Raw genomic sequence first — 18,272 nt, forward strand, 5'->3', positions numbered from 1 at the left:
CACCATACTCTGTTAATAATATGTCCTTGACATCAACACTAGAGGTTACTGTAAAATCCCAGAAAGAAAACACCCTCATCGTGAATCATCCATCTGAAGGTACCATTCTAGTACCCAATCTTTTTAATCTGTACAACAGCAAGTTACTACACATGTTGTGTTCCACCATTCACACAACACTTTATTTTCCCATACAACTTACAAGCCCCTCAGTTCCAGGAGACACCCTCACTGCAGATGGAAGGAAAAGCCTAAGGACTATTTTTTCACTTCCTAAACTTGAGTTTCTTGACTCAGGCCAATGAGGTACCAACGCTGAGAAGAAGGCCACAATTGAGCTCAGCTCCACTTAATGTTCTTGTCTTCTTCAGTCAGAGCTGATAGATTGGTGACCAGGCCAGTACCAATGGTTTTGCCACCATCCCTCAAGGTAAAACGCTGACCTTTCTCCAAGATCATGGGTTGTCTTAAGATTAAGTTTAATTTCAGATCTTCCCCAGGCATGGCCATCTCCTAGAGAAAAAAATGGGGGTTAGATAATGAATCACTGCCCTCAATTAACCAAGGTGTGTATGAGGGAGGAAGGAGGGAAGGGTGGAATCCAGAGAGAAGAAATCACCTCCACCCACATATAACCTCATCTAAGCATTAATAATCCCCCTAGGCTACTGGTTTTTTGAACAAGAGGTTGTATAAAGCATTTAACGTGCCAATCATGCGCCAGGCTGTGCTAAGTGCTAGGCATACAAATACAAAAATGAAGTTCACCAGTCCCCTAAACTACTAACTCACCTTCTCTGGGGGCAGAAGGACTCGGCAGGCCATGTCCCACGTGAGAGAGAACATGACAGGCATGAAGTGTGACACAAATGGCTTGTGGCGGCCACCTTCTTCCTTGCTGAGAATGTAAACCTGGGAAATGAAGCAAACAATTAGAAGCCTTTGCCTCCTGTCACGTGTCTTCCTAAAAAGAGAACTGGACCAGGACTAAGGAAGTATACAGCCCAGGGACTCCTGGGACAACTATAGCTTACCTGAGCCTCAACCTTCTGATGAGGCTGAATGGAGCCTGGTTTAACCATCACCATGCCCCGTCGAACATCCTCCCTTTTCAGTCCCCGAATTAATGCACCAAGGTTATCTCCAGCCTCAGCTCGTTCCAGACTCTGGTGAAACATTTCAATTCCTGCAATAGGAGAGCAACTTCGAGGCAAGAACAGGGAGAGGGACAAGGCCTCAGGGAGTAAGCAAGAACAAGAAATAGGAATAAGGGTTTAACAGTGGAATGGGAACTTTACCTGTGACCACAGAGCGAATATTCTTGCTGTGGCCCAGGAATTCACATTCATCGCCTTTCTTCACAGTTCCTCTCTCCAGAGTCCCTGTGACCACTGTGCCACGGCCTAGAAGAGAACGATTTAAAGTGGGGGGGGGGGGGGGGTGGGAGGGGGAGGAGGGAAAGGTTCATTGGAGTTGGGTGAAATTAAAAATGAAAAGGAAGGATGGATGATTCTAAACCAGGGAAAAAAAAACCACTTTGTTAAGGCAGGTGGAAAAGAAGGGGAAAAATATAAAGCAGTAATCTCACCAGGGATGGAATAAACAGACTCCACAGGCAGCAGGAAGGGCTTCTCTAGATCCCGAGTAGGCACAGGAATATGAGTGTCCACAGCATCAAGCAGTTTCATTACAGCATTCACCCCTAACTCTGGCTGCCGCTGCTGTAGTTAAAGGAGAGGCACAGGGTCAGGGAAAAGCCTGCTTTTTCCTCTAAGAGGACAAGAGTACAGGGCAGCACCAGCAGGGAAGTTGGTACATGGCCTGAAGCTCCTATTCAGCCTTCTAGCCATAAGTTTTTCTCTTTATAAGATCTTAAATAGTGAGTCAGACCTATGGTCAATCCAGTCCAGGGTTATATACTGTCACTGGGAGCAATCTGACCAAGTAGGAAAGTTGTTCTCTGTGACAGCCCTTTCAAAGGTATTCCCACAGACAATCAGGATGAATAAAGAGCCCCAGGGAGAATTATCCCCCAACCAGTGGCCTTTTACTCCCTCTTACCTCAAGGGCACACAGGGCAGAACCAACAATGACAGGAGTCTTCTCCCCATCATAACCAAACTCAGTGAGCAGCTCCCGTATTTCTAGCTCTACTAGCTCTACCATCTCATTGTCCTGGACAGCATCTGCCTTGTTCACAAACACTACCATGTGTTCCACACCAATCTGGTGGAAGAAAATTGCTTCTGTTAATAAGGTTTACACCCAAGTTTAGAAAAGAACATTTAAAATGCCATGTAGGAATAATCCTGACCCCAATGAATCCATGCCCCACCTCAGAGCCCCTTTTTAAAGACTGCCTCCCTCTACCCACACCATCCTTCCCCATTGCAGATTCAGGTTTCTGACAAGGCTCCACCTGAAGAGACTGATACCTGTTTGGCAAGTAGTAGGTGCTCCCTTGTCTGAGGCATGGGACCATCATTGGCTGCTACCACCAGAATGCAGCCATCCAATGGGGCTGTGCCAGTGATCATGTTCTGGAGAAAGAATACTAGTTGAACATACAACTTCTCTTTGGCTTTCAGATTTTTCTGCCTTTACCTTCTCAAAGGGATGTGATGTGGTCGGTACTCCATCATTACCCTTTTTCTGGCCCTCAAATCTTCCCCCGCAACCCTCTAACCTGTTTTCTCCTTTCTTCTTACCAGCACCCCACATTACAACCACGACACTTTTGTATCTTCCCCAGAGCTCCAAGTTCCCTCAGCCACCTCAGTGCCTAGGGTTGCCCAGGTACGTCCCTCTCACCTTGACATAGTCAGCATGCCCAGGACAGTCAGTGTGAGCATAATGTCGAGTGGCTGTACTATATTCCACGTGGGCTGCGTTGATGGTGATACCTCGGGCTCGTTCCTCTGGTGCGTTGTCAATCTCCTCGTACTTCTTAAACTTGGCCCCACCACCCTCTGCCAGAACTTGGAACCAGAAAGGAAGAAACAGTTGAAAAAGTATATACATTCTGGGTAGTACTCTGTCCTCTTCTTCTGACCATACCCTTAGCCTAACAGGGTCTAAAGCCCATACCCAAAGTAAGGCAAATGACATCTGGGAAACAAGGATCCTTTGAGTTTCTATCTTTGTCCTGCCTCCTCCCCCGCCAGACACAGGACATCCTCTATCGGTGCCACTTTAAAAATTCCCACCTATTTATATATATTTTTTCACCCCTGATACCCAAAACACTATCCACCCCCACACAAACACCCCTCTGTCCTTACTCTTGGTGATTGCTGCTGTCAGCGTGGTCTTGCCATGATCCACGTGGCCAATAGTGCCCACATTAACATGAGGTTTGTCTCTCACATAGGTCTTCTTGGCCTCGACGGCCAGACCCCGTAAAATGAGGGGCAGGGAGGGCTTCTGTCCTGGGTTAGAAAGTTGAGCCTGCACAGAAAGGAAACTGCTCAATGCTGACAGCAGGGGAAAAAAATTCCACAGCCCCTGTATGTGTTAAGTGGGAAAAGAAATGAGCTAAGTATTAGGAAACAGATAAGGGTAGCTCCATTCACATAATTTTTCCCTTTTTGTCTTTGGCCTTGATCAGGTTTGGGATCAGGGACGTGTTCTTACCCTTTTCAAAAACTTGTGCAGCAGCTGGCAGCTCTGAAAAACTGAGAAGAAAAGAATGCATCAGAGGAGAAAAGGCCTATAGTTCTCACTTTCCCTGCTCTCCCTATCCCTTCATTTCCCGACTAAAACATCCTTTCTTAGGGAAAAAGCTCTGTAAAGACAGAGACTGTCTCTCTTCTGTATTTCCAGGGCTTAGCACACTGTCCCTAACATGGTAGAGCTAGGGATGGGGACTAGATCTATGATTTCACTGACGCTGCCCCTTCATCCCTTCTACGTTTCTGTCCCAGAACCCCTTTCTTTTCGTCCCCTCCTCTATCCTTCTGTCCCCAACTTGCCCCCATCTTTTCTTCTTTTTCCAGTCCCCCCCACCTCCCACCCTGCCCCGCCTCCTTTCATCATCCAACAGGCCCCTCCCCTCTGCAGCCCCTTCTTGGGGATCCAGCCTCGCCTTCTTCTCTACATCACTCCTCTGGATGCCTGAATCCCCTCCACACTCCTCCTTCCCCTCTTCCTAAGTCGTCCCTCCCAGCCCTCCCCGTCGCTTCTGCTCCGCCCCGGGGTCAAGGGGACCAGCAGCTTCTCTCCTTCCCGCCCTCCTACCGCTGGGCCCGGGCCGTGCGCGGAACATAACGGTTGCGGCCATCACGACGAGGAGCGGGGGCGGGCGGAGAAGGGAGGGATGGGGAGGGGACAATGGAAGCGCTAGAAGGAAAAGAACGCCAGAGGGGAAAGGGACCGCGAACGGGACGGCGTGTGAGGCGGTAAGGGCAAGGGGAACTGGAAGGTACTTCCGTCGGACGGAAGTGACGAAAGGAAAGGAAAGGGAGACTATTGAGAGGTTCCCTCTAGGACCGCGGTGGCGGACTTCCTGTGAGGCGGGGATACCCGGAAGAATACTTGGTTCGAAGGCTGGGGGCGTAGACAGGCTGCCAGCTCCCACAATGCACCGCCAGGAACAACAGCGAAGGCCCGCCCCCCCCCTCCACCTCCCGTATGTCTGTGCCTCCTGGGATTTGTGGTCGTCTGAGGGTAGGGATTGTAAAGTGCTCGTTCTGGGGGACTTTTTAGGAGATGGTCGGAGGCGAGCCCCGGATTTTCCGATTTACGTGAAGTGATCTGGCACCGGAGCCCTTTTCATCCAAATACTTACCCTACCAACTCCCGGTGAATGAGTGAAGTCATGAATGAATGAAGAAAAGCATTTGAGTGCTCTTGCGGGAGAAGGTGCCCGCTTGCGTTGGTAGAGTTTCCTCTGCGGGGAGAGCCCTGCATCAATGAAATCATAGATCTAGTCCCTATCCCTAGCTCTACCGTGTTAGGGACAGTGTGCTAAGTCCTGGACATACAAAAGAGAGATAGTCCCCGTCTTCACAGAGCTCACAGCCTAACAAGGGCAGACAATATATAAAGGATATTATTCCCTAGGAAAGGATGTTTTAGTCTGGAAATTAATAGGGATGATGAGTGGAGGTATGGGGCAGTCAACTAACACACCCTTTCCGAAAGCAATGGCAGTGCTGATTTGCGTATAGAGCCTAAAGCAAAAAATAGAGGGAAACCAGGAGCTGGGAAGAAGGTAGTGTTTCCATGTAGAGCTGCATAGCAGGAAAATGGCGGGGACGGGGGAGGGGGAGCGGGCGCGGTTTTACCATGGTGGGAGTCTAAGACTACCTAGGTATATTGTTCAGCACAGAACCTTCCCAGGGAGCTCCCAAGTTGAATGGCTTATTTCTCCAAAGCATGAGGGATGGGGTCTCTCCCATAACTTCCCTGGAGAGCCATTCTGGTTTCTGCCAGAAATGCCTCTATTAAGGAGCTTCCTTTGAGTTCCCCTTTTGAAAAGAAAATACTCCTAAATCAGTAACAAATAAAATTTACTTAATGCGCTTGACCTTTTTGTGTTAATGAGAGATCACTGGCTACCCACAACTTCTAAAATGGCACACTAAAAAGGCCGCTAGCCCTAGTTACTGCACAACCTTCTATGCTGGTTTTTCTTGCCCCAGCATCATCTTTTTCTGGTCCACCTTGCAAATAGATTCTTTTGTAAAACACAGCTCTGATCATGGCACTCTCCTAATCAGAAACCCTCAGTAGTTCTCCAAGATGTGTAGCAAGCATTGTGGTGTAAAGGATAATGACTGGTCTTGGAGTCTGAAGACCTGTATTGATACCCTTTCTGATACTTATTAAATGTGTAACCCTGATAGGTAATTTCATTTTTCTTAGCCTGCTTCTTCATTTGCAAACAGGGAAAATAGTGCTCATATTAATTCATAAAGTTGTAAGAAGGAAATTGTTTTGAAGAACCTTAAAGTTCTGTGAAAAATGTGAGCCATTATCATTATTACAGGATAAAATCCAAATTCTTTGACCTAGAATCCAAGACCCTCTATCATCCGACTCCTACCATGCCTTTCTGCTCTCACTGTTGCCTTCTACCGTTAAGCTCCAGCCAACTTGGTCACTGCTCCATCTGGAATGTCTTTATCTATTCTCTTTATTTATTGGAGCCATGTGCTGCTTCAAGGCCCAGCTCAAATTCCTTCTACTTAGTGGATCTTCTGTCAAAACTCTCAGTCAGAAGAGCTCTTTTCTCAGAATTCTCAAAATATTCTGTATCCCTTCTGTGTGTCTTATCCTATTTGTAACAGGAGTGAGCAGGAGAACCCTGATAATACGATGAGTTTCCCAATCAACTAGATAAGATCTTTGTTAGAAGGGCATACCACACATGGAGCTATACAGGTGCCATAGTCTCTTGTTGAAAGAACATAGTGATTTTCTCTTATTGGTCCTTAGAGATGACTGGGTACTGAGAATCAGGGAATAGATATTTTTGTCAGAGGAACCATCTTTCTAGATGTCTATAAAAATAAGTTGGGAAAGTCTGCCTCTGGGTAGAACTTATAACCAAACAAGGAAGAAAGGATGATAGAAGATAAATTGGACAATTTTGATTACATAAAATGTAAAAGCTTTTGCACAAACAAAATTAATTGTGATTAAAATTAGAAAGGAAAAAAGTAATTCAGGAAAAAAAATCTTTGCAACAACTTTTTCTGATAAAGGTCTCATTTTCAAGATATATAAGGAATGGGTTCAAATTTATAAGAATGAGCCATTCACAATAGACAAACAAAGGACGTGAACAAGCTGTTTTCAAAGGAAGACATACAAGCTATCAATGACCATATGATAAAATGTTCCAAATCATTAATAGAGAAATGCAAATTAAAGCAGCATTAAGATTCTACCTCTATCAGATTGGCAAAGATGACAAATGTTGGAGGAGCTGAAGGAAAACAGGCATGCTAATGCATTATTAGTGGAGTTTTGAATTGGTCCAGGCTTTGTGGAAAACAACGTAGAACTATGTCCCAAAAGTCTCTAAATTGTGCATACCTTTTACCTTGCGATACGACTAATGGGGCTATATCCTAAAGAAATTAAAGAGGGAAAGGACCCATGTATACAATCATACAGCAGCACTTTTCATAGTATTCTGAAACTAAGGGGGTAATGTCCATTTGTTGGGGAATTATGGTATATGAATGTCGTGCTTATGACAAGCCCATGAGGTATTTAGTACAAGTGTAATGTCCGGTTTACAGATAAACTAAGCTTCACAGAGGTCAAGGGACTTGTCTATGATCACAAAGCTAGTAAGTGTTAGACCCTGGACTCAAATTCCAGTCTCCCCTGACTCTGTATTCTTCACTACATCATGTTGTCCATGTTAATGATAAATACAAGCTCCTAACACAGAAGTAGTTATAGAATCCTAGAAACAAAACACCACCCCCATGAATCTTCTGTTAAAGTGACTTGATTCTGCTGGTTTCTTGACTTCATTGTTCTTCAAGTCCAAGTACCAGAACTTTGGCTATCCCTGAAATCCCTGTGACAGCTGTTGTTGTTTGTTCTTCCTTTTTGAAGAGGACCACGACCTCAGGAAGGTGATGTCATGACTTGCAAGTGAATTGGGCAGGGCTGTGCAAAGTCACCAGCCTCACTTTCTCCTACAGAGCCACCTGCGTTCAGTGGAAAAATGTAGATCAGGATGATGGGAGATCTGCCCCTCCCCACCCCCACCCCCAACAACTAGCAGGCTCATAAATCATTATGTAGCAGCAGAAGGGACCATACAGGTCATCTAATTCAATGTCCTCATTTAACAGAAGAGGAAACTGAGGCTCAGGATGTCTCTAGGTCCAGAATTCAGGTTCTCCACCACCCTTTCTCAGTACATGATACTATCTGATAAACTAGAGACATGGAAGGAGGCCAGGGTAGGTTTTTTTCAGTGGAGCATCAAGAGTGGAGGTCTCTTTGGATGTTCTCATCAAGACCACGGCACTCCCCTTGGTCTGATGTCAGCCCCTGCCTAGTTGAAAAACTTTTCCTGGAGAGCTGAGGGAGAACCTCTCTCTGGCTGCTTTAAAAGGTCTCTTCCCCAGAAAAAGGCCAAAGTCTTAAACTCAGGGGCAGGTAGATGGCACAGGTGATAGAGTGCTTGGCCTGGAGTCAGGAGAGTCCTAAGTTAAAATCTGACCTCAGACAAGTATTAGCTGTGTTACCCTAGGCAAGTCACTTAACTCTGTTGGCCTCCGTTTCCTCCTCTGTAAAAAGAGCTGGGAAAGGACATGGCAAACCACTCCATTATCTTTGCCAAGAAAAGCCCAAAAAGGGGTCACGAAGAATCCGACGACTCAAAACGACCGAACCTAAACTCGGGTTCCAGACTCCCCAGTTGGGAGGTGGGAGTTCTTTCTCAAGGTCACCTCAGCCCTCCCACATGTCTCCCCCAGGGGGTGCTGTCCTTTTCTTCACAGAACTGGAGGACCCGGCGCTCTAGGAGGCCTCCTGACCCTTCTGTGACCCCTGGCCCACCCTTGCACTGCTCTCTCTATGGTTTCACGCTCCCCTAGTGGTAGTTTAGACTTGAATCTGTTTGGGATACTCTATCTCGAGGCATCATCTCTATGGTAGGCCGGCCAACCTCCTCCGTTCTTCTTACGGAAGATGGCAGGGGAGGTCCTATAGACTAACCCATCTCCGTGGGATGTCTTACCCTGAGGGGCGACTTGTGGACACGCTAAAGTGTTCACAGCGCCTTCTCCTCTACATTTAAGAGCCCCTATTTCTACACCCTGGGAGAACGATCTCTATAATCTCCACGCCTAGGAGGAGGAAGGCGGAGAGAACGTGCCTTTCTCTCCCCGCTGGCTTATCTATGGTCTTTTTTTTTTCCTTGATGGGAAAGGGGGTCCCAGCGCCTGCGCAGTAGCTGGCTGGTCGCTGGTCACTGGTTGTTGGGGGTGGGGGGGGGAGTGGGAGCCGCCGCTGCTGCCGCCGGAGCAAACCGCGGGGACCGAGATGCAGGTGGGACCGGAACCGGAACCCCCCTCCTCATTCTCCTCTCCCCACTCGGACCCTCCCCCCTTTCCCGGGTCTGGGACTGGTGGGAAGGCCGAAGGTCCTGGAGCGGGGCCGGGCTCGGAGGCCCGGGGCTGGGGCAGTGCCCCCAGGGCAGCGTCCCCCGGGAGGCCGGCGGAGCGGGCCGCAATGGGCGGAGGTGAAGGAGGCCGCCCACGGGCGAAGGGAAAGCCGGGCGTTCTGCAGAGCACCCCCCTCCCCCCGCCCCCCGCCGGAGGAGCGCTGGGGCTGGGCGAGGGAGCAGAGCTGCCCGCGGCCTCATCGCTGCAGGGGCCAGGGGGTCGGGGCGAGTGGGCAGGAGCAGCCGGGCTAAAGGAGCTGCGGCGTTTGGGGGGACCCCCGTTGGGTGAGGGGTCCACCTGCTTGTTGGTGTGGAATAGAAGAGCCTTAGGGTGGGGGTGAGCAGGCATGTCATGCTTGGGTGTCTCCCCCCCGGCATACACCAAACCTCCCGCTTCCCCAGGCTCTTCGTTGCCGTTTGAGACTGTTTCTTGCGTTTCTGTCTCCGAGTCCGGGTGGCGGGGTACATGTGAAAGGCGACCGAAAGGATTGGGGATGCAGGGAATGTGACCCGCAGAATAGGGGTGGGCGGCACGTCAGGAAGGAGGCTGCTGTCCGTGGAGGGCTGGCCTTCGGAAATTATTCCCTTTGTCCACTCCAGGTTCTGATGTCTCTCTGTGGAAATTTCATTTTGACGTTGAGCCTAGTCTCGCTCAGAACTTCCCAACTTAGGGAATTGGAATAGGAGTCAGGGGACCTAGGTTCTGGCCCTGCCTGGAACTTGCAGCCCCCTCTTGCGTCCCTTCAGGCAATCATTTGTCCTCTGAGTCTGTTTTCTTACCCATAAAATGGGGGCAAGAGCAGGAGGGTTACTTCTCTAGTAGGGTTGCTGTGAAGATCCGGCGGAAGACGGTGTGTGTTTAAAGGTGCTTTGAAGTCATAAAGCACTATGGGAATGCTGTTGTTTGTCAAGCAGAAATTTTTCTGAGAACGCTTTCTAGCCCGGTCATCTAGCGATGCTGCAAATAGCGGCTGTGAGCCTGGTCTGAAGAAGCGCAGGATTGGTGGCTCTCAGTTCTGAGCCTTGTTTTTCCCAGAGTCCAGTTGTTCAGGGCTGTGGGACTAAGGGCCTGTGTGCTCATTTTTGCAGCTTGTCTAACCTTTAGCTCCTTTTGCTTTCTTCTATGCTTAGTGACAATAGAAAATGGTTCATCCCAGTCTTCTCACAGTTCCTTTTATTCTTGTGACTAAGGAGGAGTAAGGTGGTAGACTCAGCATTTTATGGTGAGGAGCTACTGAGCCTTGGATGGAAGGGGAGGTGGGGGTGGGAATGATGCCTTCAAGGCAGTGCCCTCATACCACAGTGCTTAAAATGCCAGTGAATCTTAGAGAGAGAAGCAAGGTGGCAGTCATCTACCTATTGCTGACCTGTTAGGGACCCTTGGAGTAAGCTGTTGGATGGACTTATTCCTGAGAGAGAGGTAATTGGAAGGGAAGCTTTGTATCTCTGAAGGGTTTCATTTTAGAGGATGGTGACCAGCTTACCTTTAACTCTTCTGGGATCAAAGCCAAAGAATGTGGGCTGAGATTACAGCAGGAAAGGTGGAGGTTAGCTCTCTGGAAAAACCTATCAGTGCTTGAGAGGTGTGAGAACCTGGAACACGGGAAGGAAGCTAACGTGTTTTGAAGGACTTTCTTGAATCTCTCTGAATCAGGAACGAGGTGAACAGGAGGCAGTGTGGAAAAGTGGATGTCTTCTCAGTGGGGGTGGGACAGCTGGGGAATTTCTGGTACCTGGGGAAAAGTCTAGAAATTGTTCTCTATAAACACTAATCCTAATACTTCTATATATGTGCCTCTTTTTCCCTTCCACAGTTGCTGCAGATGACCCTGAGTCTTCTGGCCTCCCCCCCCACTTCCTTCCCTCCCCTGGGTCCCCCACTCTCCATTTCATCTGGCTCATCATGAATGGTGCCCCTTCCCCTGAGGATGGGGCTTCCCCTTCTCCTCCCCCTCTGCCGCCGCCACCACCACCACCTCCTCCCCCAAGTTGGCGGGAGTTCTGTGAATCCCACGCTCGGGCGGCAGCCCTGGACTTTGCCCGACGCTTCCGCCTCTACTTGGCTTCCCATCCCCAATATGCAGGGCCTGGGGCTGAGGCAGCCTTCTCCCGACGTTTTGCTGAGCTCTTCTTGCAGCACTTTGAGGCAGAGGTGGCCCGGGCCTCAGGTTCCCTTTTATCATCTGGTCCGATCCCCTTGAGTCCTGGCACGGAAACCCCATCCCTGGAGAGCTGCAGGAACAGTGGACCTCTGACTGTGTTGGGTCCTTCTCGATCCTCGGAAGACCTGGCTGGCCCTCTCCCTTCTTCAATCTCTTCGTCCTCCTCAAAGCCTAAACTGAAGAAACGTTTCTCCCTCCGCTCTGTGGGCCGATCAGTACGAGGCTCAGTCCGAGGGATCTTGCAGTGGCGGGGAGCTGGTGATCCCCCCTCTCCAGTGGGACCCTTGGAGACCTCTGCCTCTGGGCCACCTGTCCTGGGTGGAAACAGCAACTCCAACTCCTCCGGTGGGGGTGGTAGCACCAATGTGGGGCCAACTAGCGGTGGGACATCCCCTGGGGAAAGATGGACACACCGCTTTGAGAGGCTGAGACTAAGTAGGGGAGGGGGACCCTTAAAGGATGGGGCAGGGACAGTGCAAAGGGAGGGGCTGCTGAGCTTCATGGGAACAGAGGAGGCAGCTGTTGGTGGAGGAGAAGGTCGAGGGGGAGGAGGAACTGGAACCTCATCTGGGGGTGGGGGACCACCAAGGTGGCAGAAGTGTCGCCTGCTGCTTCGGAGTGAGGGGGAAGGAGGAGGAAGTCGGCTGGAGTTCTATATCCCACCTAAGGTGAGAGAGAAGGGGAAGTGTGCCTGGGGATAAATAATGGAGAAGCCTTGCAGATAGAACCTCAGAAGTTTACAAGCCTGCAGGCTTTTACTTTTTTTTTTCTTTTGAAACTTGGACCCATCTTGCTAACTCCTGACACTTGTTGAGTGTGCAGGACTAGGTTGGTGATATCAACAGTCTTTCTGCCACCTCCACATTACTCAGAAGGTAGAACAGGGAGCCGCTGGGCTTGTGTTGACACCCCTTTGGTGAAGTGGGAAGAGTGGGGAGGCCAGGTTCCCCCCGGGAAGTGGAGGACTGTTTTTGAGCCTGAATATTGGGACTCCTACCACCTCTTCTACCACAGGCATCCCGGCCCCGGATCAACATCCTGTGTTCTACCATCACAGATGTCCGGACAACCACGGCCCTGGAGATGCCCGACAAGGAGAACACCTTTGTGGTGAAGGTCAGAGCAGAGGCTTTAGCATTTTCATTCTTCCTTTAAAAGATATGATTCTTATGTATTGGAGGGAAGGGAGAGTGAGTGCAGAGTGGGGGATGGGCAGGCTCTCAGTTTTGCCAAGGACTAGAAGCTGTGAGAAAGGTGCCATGACCCCACAGCCAGGGACCTCTTCCCCAAGATGAAGACATGCCCTTGAAGTTTAGGCTACTCTCTCTCTGTCTCTCTCTGTCTCTGTCTCTCTCTCTCTCTCTCTCTCTCTCTCTCTCTCTCTCTCTCGGAAGGCGAGGCAATTGGGGTCAAGTGACTTGCCCAAGGTCACACAGCTAGTAAGTGTGTCAAGTGTCTGAGGCTGGATTTGAACTCAGGTCCTTCTAACTCCAGGACCAGTGCTCTACTCACTGTGCCACCCAGCTGCCCCAAAATGCTGACTTGACCAGGGTTATACAGCTAGTAAGTGTCAAGTGACTGAGGTAGAATTTGAACTCAGGTCCCCCCACCTCCAGGGCTGATGTGCTATACAATGCACCACCTAGCTGCTCTCTCTCTTCGTTTTATACATGTATGTATGTGTGTATAGACAGATATACACACATACAAACAAACACATATACATGCACACACACACAAATCAAATTACTTGGGAGGAAAAGCAAGAGAGGGAGAGGAAATAGCTAGAGAGAGTGTTCTTCTTTTCATTGAGATTGGGTAAAAAGACCTGGGGAGCTCTTAATGTCTTATTGGCCTCCTCTTTCCCCCATCCCCCGTCTAAAGTGCCTTACCCTTGCCTCCATAGGTGGAGGGTTCTATGGAATACATCCTAGAGACAGCTGATGCCTTGAATATGAAGGCCTGGGTGTCTGATCTACAAGATTGCCTGAGCCCAGGGTGAGGGGCCTGAGGAAGCAAGGGAGGGGAGGTGGTAGAAAAGGTGCTTCATGCTGCTCACTTCACCCTCTCTCACTTTCTTCTTTTCCCTGAAATTTTCTGTTCCTGATACCCAACCTGATGCCCATCTTTGGCACTTGCTTCCCTACCAGGGAGAACACAGAGAGCCTGGACCTGCCCTGCCTCAACCACTCCGAGAGTGTGCCCAGCCAGGAGCTGCCCTTGGGACCTAGTGAAAGCAGTGAACACCTGTCTCAGGGTGCGGCAGGAGGGAAGGGAAGCCAGACCCGGGGGGTGACTTTTGTGTTTTAACTCGATGTCGATCACAGTATGTTAGAGCTAGAAGAGATCTTACAGTCCAACCTCCTCATTTTACAGGTGGGAAAACTGAGGGTCAGAGAGAAGGAGTGGCTTGTCCAAGGTCACATAGCTAGTAAGTGGCAGAGTTGGGATTAGAACCCAGATCTCCTGACTCCTAATACAGGTGGTATTTTTTGAGGACCTGCTGCTTTAGCTTAGTCAGTTAATCAACAGTCAATAGATTGTCAGGCTCTGTGGCTTCTGAGGTCTCTTCTCTTTCTAAGATGGAGATGTTTATCTAGTGTCCAGTAGATGCCTTGAACTTGAGACACAGAAAGAACTTGAAGGTATAGCTCCTATTCTTAAGGTCCATCACAGAGGAAGGGGGAGAGAGAGGGGGAGACTTACTGTAAGATGAAACGAGGAGTGGGATGAGGTTGGACCAGCCAAATGCACTGTGAGTGGTGCTGGGGACTAGTTCTGTTGGATCCTAGAGGAGGAAAAGGCCACTGGTAGATGGAGTATTCAAGGAAGGCTTTCTGGAGGAGCTGGGCCTGGATTCAGATGGGCACAAGCAGAGGGACAGTGTAAGCAGAGATGCAGCAGTAGAGAAGCAGGATGGATGTTTGACGGACAAGTGATCAGAAGGGGATGGGGGATCTGCATTGGGGCACAGGAGAAAAGACTGGAGAGATAGGTAGGTTGGGGTTAGGCTGAAAGATTCGGTGTTAAGCCACATTCAGTCTTTATCCTTCAGGAAATGAGCCGTTAGAGGGTTTCGAGTAGCAGTTTGGTAATGAATGGTGTGTCCTAAGAGTATTTCTCCAGTACCTGTAGGATAGATTTGAGGGGGAAATTTGAGTCCCAGACACATGTTAGAAAGCTATTAACTCCTTGTGTCTCCTTTGCCTAGTTGAGGAGCGGATTGGATTATAGAGGTGCTGAATCTCAAACCTTCTTTGCACTCTTGGCTTTTCCTTTAGGAGCATATGGGGGCCTCTCGGATCGTCCCTCAGCTTCTGTCTCCCCCAGCTCTGCCTCCATTGCTGCCTCCCATTTTGATTCGATGGAACTACTGCCCCCAGAGTTGCCCCCCAGAGTCCCTATTGAAGAGGGGCCCCCAGTGGGGACAACTTACCCCTCACCAGCCCCTTACCCTCCTCCGGACACTCCCGATACCACAGGTACCAGGGTGTGTATGTGTGTGTATGTATATGTGTATATTTGTGTGTGTGTGTGTGTGTGTGTGTGTGTGTGTGTGTATTAACGTATGTGTCCATATATACGTGTGGATAGAGAGAAGGGTATGTGTGTGTGTCTTTGCCTTATAGGTCGTTCTAACTTCTACTAATTCTAGTTTTCTTTTTACCTAAATTTCTTCTCTTAGGTCTTTCAGATCTGAGGGATTGTGGGTACTTAAACTAGGGGAAAGGGGAAGATACACAGGGGAAGGGCTTCAAGACAGAAGACTCTTGTCCTCAGGGATGGGGGAGGCTTCCCTGACACCCCGGTTTCCCCACTCTTTCCTCCCTGAAGGTTCGTTCCTGTTCCAGGGGGAGTCAGATGGAGGTGATGGGGACCATCCCCTTTCAGAGTACCCTTGGTTCCATGGGACCCTCTCCCGACTCAAAGCTGCCCAGCTAGTGTTGGCAGGGGGTGCTGGCAGCCATGGTGTCTTCCTGGTACGTCAAAGCGAGACGAGGAGGGGGGAATATGTCCTCACGTTCAACTTCCAGGGCAAGGCCAAGGTGAGTGGCCCCATAGAAGAAAGGGCTTCTTTCTTTCTTCCAGGAAGGGAAGCTTCAGGGGAGAAAGCTGTAGTGTCCTGGGAAGAGGATTAGCTTAGGGAAGTATCCCGTGGAAAGAAAGTTCAAAAAAGGAGGGGGAGTTCAGGACACAGGAGGCTCCCAGGGACATGGGGAACTGTTGGGGGAAAGATTTTCGATCCCAGGGGAAAGGATAGTTTAGGAGAGATGACAGGGAGAAGGCGGCAGCCCTCAGGTCCCAAGAAGAAAGCAGTCTTTACCTTCCCCATCCCGGCCCCCAGCACCTTCGTCTGTCCCTGAATGAGGATGGTCAGTGCCGGGTGCAGCACCTCTGGTTCCAGACGGTCTTTGACATGCTGGAGCATTTCCGGGTCCACCCCATTCCCCTGGAGTCTGGGGGCTCCAGTGATGTTACCCTCGTCAGCTATGTTGTGGCCTCCCAGAGGCTACAAGGTAAGCGGGGCTGCAGGGAAGAAGATTCTTGCTCATCAGAGAAGTGAGGTGTGAGCAGAGAGGATAAGGTTCTCATATGCAAGTTGTGGAGCACATTTAGAGGGAAGGAGGGAGGGATGGAGAAGGCATTTATACATGTGGAATGGAAAAGAAAGTGAATGTACCCTGCAGAGAGGTGCTTAGCCACTCTTCCTTTCCCTTTGGAGGTGATAATCAACCCAGGGGGGAGGTGGGGAGGTGGTGAGAATGGGATTGATACATTTTCATTTCCATCAAAAGCCTCTGCCCATTGTCTGTCTCTGCTTCCATTCTTCCCTACTTTTTCCATTCTCTCTCTCTCTTTCTCTCTCTCTCTCTTATCCTCCTCATCTGCACCCTGATCTTCCTCTGTCCCTTCTTGGCAATGCTTTGTCTGCTCCCCCATGTGTTTACCCCATGTGACCTTTATCCAAACCTCTGCTCCTCATCTCTCCCCTTCCTAACCACCCTCCAACCCCTGCTGTCCTGTCTGTCCCCCCTCCTCACTCCCCCTCAGGCAGGGAACGGGCAGGGAGCCGAGCTGGGGTGTGTGAGGGAGATCGCTGCTACCCAGACGCCTCTTCCACCCTCATACCCATCGGAGCGAGTGACTGTGTGTAAGTGTGCTTCCTCCCCATGTTCCATCCTCCATGAGGGGGCTTGGAAGGTGTGGGAAGAAGGTACTTGGGTCCTGAGGATAATGGAGGTCAAAGGGAGGGGGTACCAAGAAAATTTAAGTCGTATGTGCTCTACCTGAGTTACCTTCCCTCCTACCCTTTCCAGAACCGAACATCTCCCATGACCCATCCCGATCTCCTGACCCTGATCTGAGGGCAGACCCTGCACACCCTGGGGAAGAGGAGGAGATGGTGGAAGCAACAGAAGCTTCAGAGGAAGAGAAGGCAGGCAGTGGAGGGACCCCAGGAGAGCCGGGCCCTGTGGCTGAGCTTGAGGAGGCCACAGCCCTAAACAGGGAGCCCTCAGGGCTAGAGGGGCCTGGTGGGGAGGTGGGAGTGACCCCTTTGGTGCATTTCTTGCAGCTGCAGCCAGGGGATGCTGGGGAGGAAGGGGTCCGCTCCAGAGCCATCAATAACCAGTACTCCTTCCTATAAGGATGAATATCCCCACACAACCAATTCCCCCTTTCTCCTTGGCCCCGGCCAGGACCCAGGACAGATCCTCCCCAGAGAGGTACAAATGCTTCCCTTGCCCCTGTTTGTCTAGAGGGTGGGAGTAGTACAGGACAGAGGGACAGAGCCATTAGTAACTTCTGAGATGACACACTCCAAGCTGCCCCTTTCCCTGGGCAGGGGACTTGGATCCGTTACCTCCTTTTGGGGGTGGGCCAATTGTGCTCAGCCTCGCCCCCTGTGGGCCATTTCTCCAGTACCTCTCACAGCTCTCTGTGATGTATTGGGGAGGGGCTGTATCAGCTACATTAAGGATTTTTTTTTTAAGTGAAATGGAGAAACATAAATAAAAAGGTTTATCTCAGCTCTCTTCTGGTCATTGGCCCAATGTTTGTATCACAGAATGGAATTGGAGACGGGGACATGATTGGCTTAGGAGGTGCATATATATGCTTTTGAGTCCTGGATCACTTACTTCTGAGGTGACTTTGTACCTGTCACTTTCCATGTCAGACTAGTCATCTCTTAAGTCCCAGAATTCCAGCCCCACTGGGAGAGCTGTAAAGTAGAGCCAGGGGATGAGAGTGGCTTCTTTTTTCCTAAATCGGTTGTTCTGGGAGAGGTCAAAGGTTATAGCCTTTGAGCTGGGCTAGAAAGGCCAGACTTGGGGTCAGAGTTTCTGGGCTCTTGAGAAAGGAGGCATTGTGGTGTGGCTTGGAGACATGTGTTCTGGAGTTGGGAAACCTGTGTCCTGGCTCTGCTACTCAGTTAAATGTGGTACCTTGGGGAAGTCACTCAATTTATCTGGGCCTCAGTTTACTCCTCTGTAAATGAGAGGGTTAGACTTAGATGGTGTTTTGAGGACTATTCTGCATCTCCTTGAGTTTGGCTGCTTCCAACTTCAGTGGTGCATTTCTCCAAAAAACGGTGCTCCTGGGCCTCCTTGCTACTCTGGCCCCCAGGAGGAGCTCAGAGGATTGTAGGATTTAAAAACATTTGAGAGAGAGAAAAAAGCACTGGCAGGAGCCATCCAGTCAAACCCTCTGGTTTTAAAGATGAGTAAGTGGGTCCCCATAAGGTAAGTGGTTTGCACCGTCAGACAGGTAATTGGAGCAGAGCTCCGATTCAAACACAGAACTGCTGCTCCTTACATCACAACATATGCTAGCTGCCCAAGACCATCTCCAAATATATTCCTGAGCTCTTCCCTCTGTTCTATCAGTTCTACCCTTCACCTCTGTCTTTTTCTTGTGTTCCTGCCCTACTACTGTCACTCCAGGCTAATGGGATGCTCCAGCCCTATATTCTT

General features: G+C 49.8%; 2 protein-coding genes across 4 annotated transcripts; one reads left to right on the forward strand and one right to left on the reverse strand.

Moving 5' to 3' along the window:
- Positions 1-87: 87 nt before the first annotated feature.
- TUFM (Tu translation elongation factor, mitochondrial) lies at positions 88-4,435 on the reverse strand. The gene is made up of 11 exons (XM_036739446.1): positions 4,237-4,435; positions 3,634-3,674; positions 3,282-3,447; positions 2,812-2,978; positions 2,436-2,540; positions 2,062-2,226; positions 1,589-1,721; positions 1,299-1,403; positions 1,035-1,186; positions 793-912; positions 88-513 (listed from the first exon to the last, which is right to left on the reverse strand). Exons 1-11 carry the CDS (start codon positions 4,277-4,279, stop codon positions 340-342), a joined length of 1,371 nt encoding a protein of 456 aa, XP_036595341.1. The 5' UTR covers positions 4,280-4,435; the 3' UTR covers positions 88-339.
- Positions 4,436-8,644: 4,209 nt separating this feature from the next.
- On the forward strand, positions 8,645-17,327 carry SH2B1 (SH2B adaptor protein 1). Of its 3 annotated transcripts, none has more exons than XM_036739080.1 (10): positions 8,645-9,021; positions 10,951-11,966; positions 12,313-12,414; positions 13,205-13,296; positions 13,449-13,555; positions 14,580-14,780; positions 15,133-15,344; positions 15,644-15,815; positions 16,351-16,450; positions 16,617-17,327. In XM_036739080.1, the coding sequence occupies exons 2-10, from the start codon at positions 11,040-11,042 to the stop codon at positions 16,633-16,635; spliced, it is 1,932 nt and encodes a 643-aa protein (XP_036594975.1). In that variant the 5' UTR covers positions 8,645-9,021; positions 10,951-11,039; the 3' UTR covers positions 16,636-17,327. The 3 variants fall into 3 exon arrangements, with proteins under 3 accessions (XP_036594975.1, XP_036594974.1, XP_036594973.1); XM_036739079.1 differs by lacking the exon at positions 8,645-9,021 and adding an exon at positions 9,028-9,214 and having other exon boundaries at positions 16,617-16,718; XM_036739078.1 differs by lacking the exon at positions 8,645-9,021 and having other exon boundaries at positions 9,028-11,966; positions 16,617-16,718.
- Positions 17,328-18,272: the final 945 nt, after the last annotated feature.

This window comes from Trichosurus vulpecula, chromosome 9, assembly GCF_011100635.1.
Source record: "Trichosurus vulpecula isolate mTriVul1 chromosome 9, mTriVul1.pri, whole genome shotgun sequence".
Classification (NCBI taxonomy): domain Eukaryota; kingdom Metazoa; phylum Chordata; class Mammalia; order Diprotodontia; family Phalangeridae; genus Trichosurus; species Trichosurus vulpecula.

Excerpts from the sequence above, each read along its gene's own strand:
- TUFM (XM_036739446.1), bottom strand. The coding sequence starts at position 4,279 with ATGGCCGCAACCGTTATGTTCCGCGCACGGCCCGGGCCCAGCG. Across the intron at positions 2,979-3,281 it reads GACAGCAGCAATCACCAAGA|TTCTGGCAGAGGGTGGTGGG; the intron begins GTAAGGACAGAG and ends TCTGGTTCCAAG. Across the intron at positions 2,541-2,811 it reads GGCATGCTGACTATGTCAAG|AACATGATCACTGGCACAGC; the intron begins GTGAGAGGGACG and ends TTCTTTCTCCAG.
- SH2B1 (XM_036739078.1), top strand. The coding sequence starts at position 10,926 with ATGTGCCTCTTTTTCCCTTCCACAGTTGCTGCAGATGACCCTGAGTCT. Across the intron at positions 11,967-12,312 it reads AGTTCTATATCCCACCTAAG|GCATCCCGGCCCCGGATCAA; the intron begins GTGAGAGAGAAG and ends CTTCTACCACAG. Across the intron at positions 15,345-15,643 it reads ACTTCCAGGGCAAGGCCAAG|CACCTTCGTCTGTCCCTGAA; the intron begins GTGAGTGGCCCC and ends CCCGGCCCCCAG.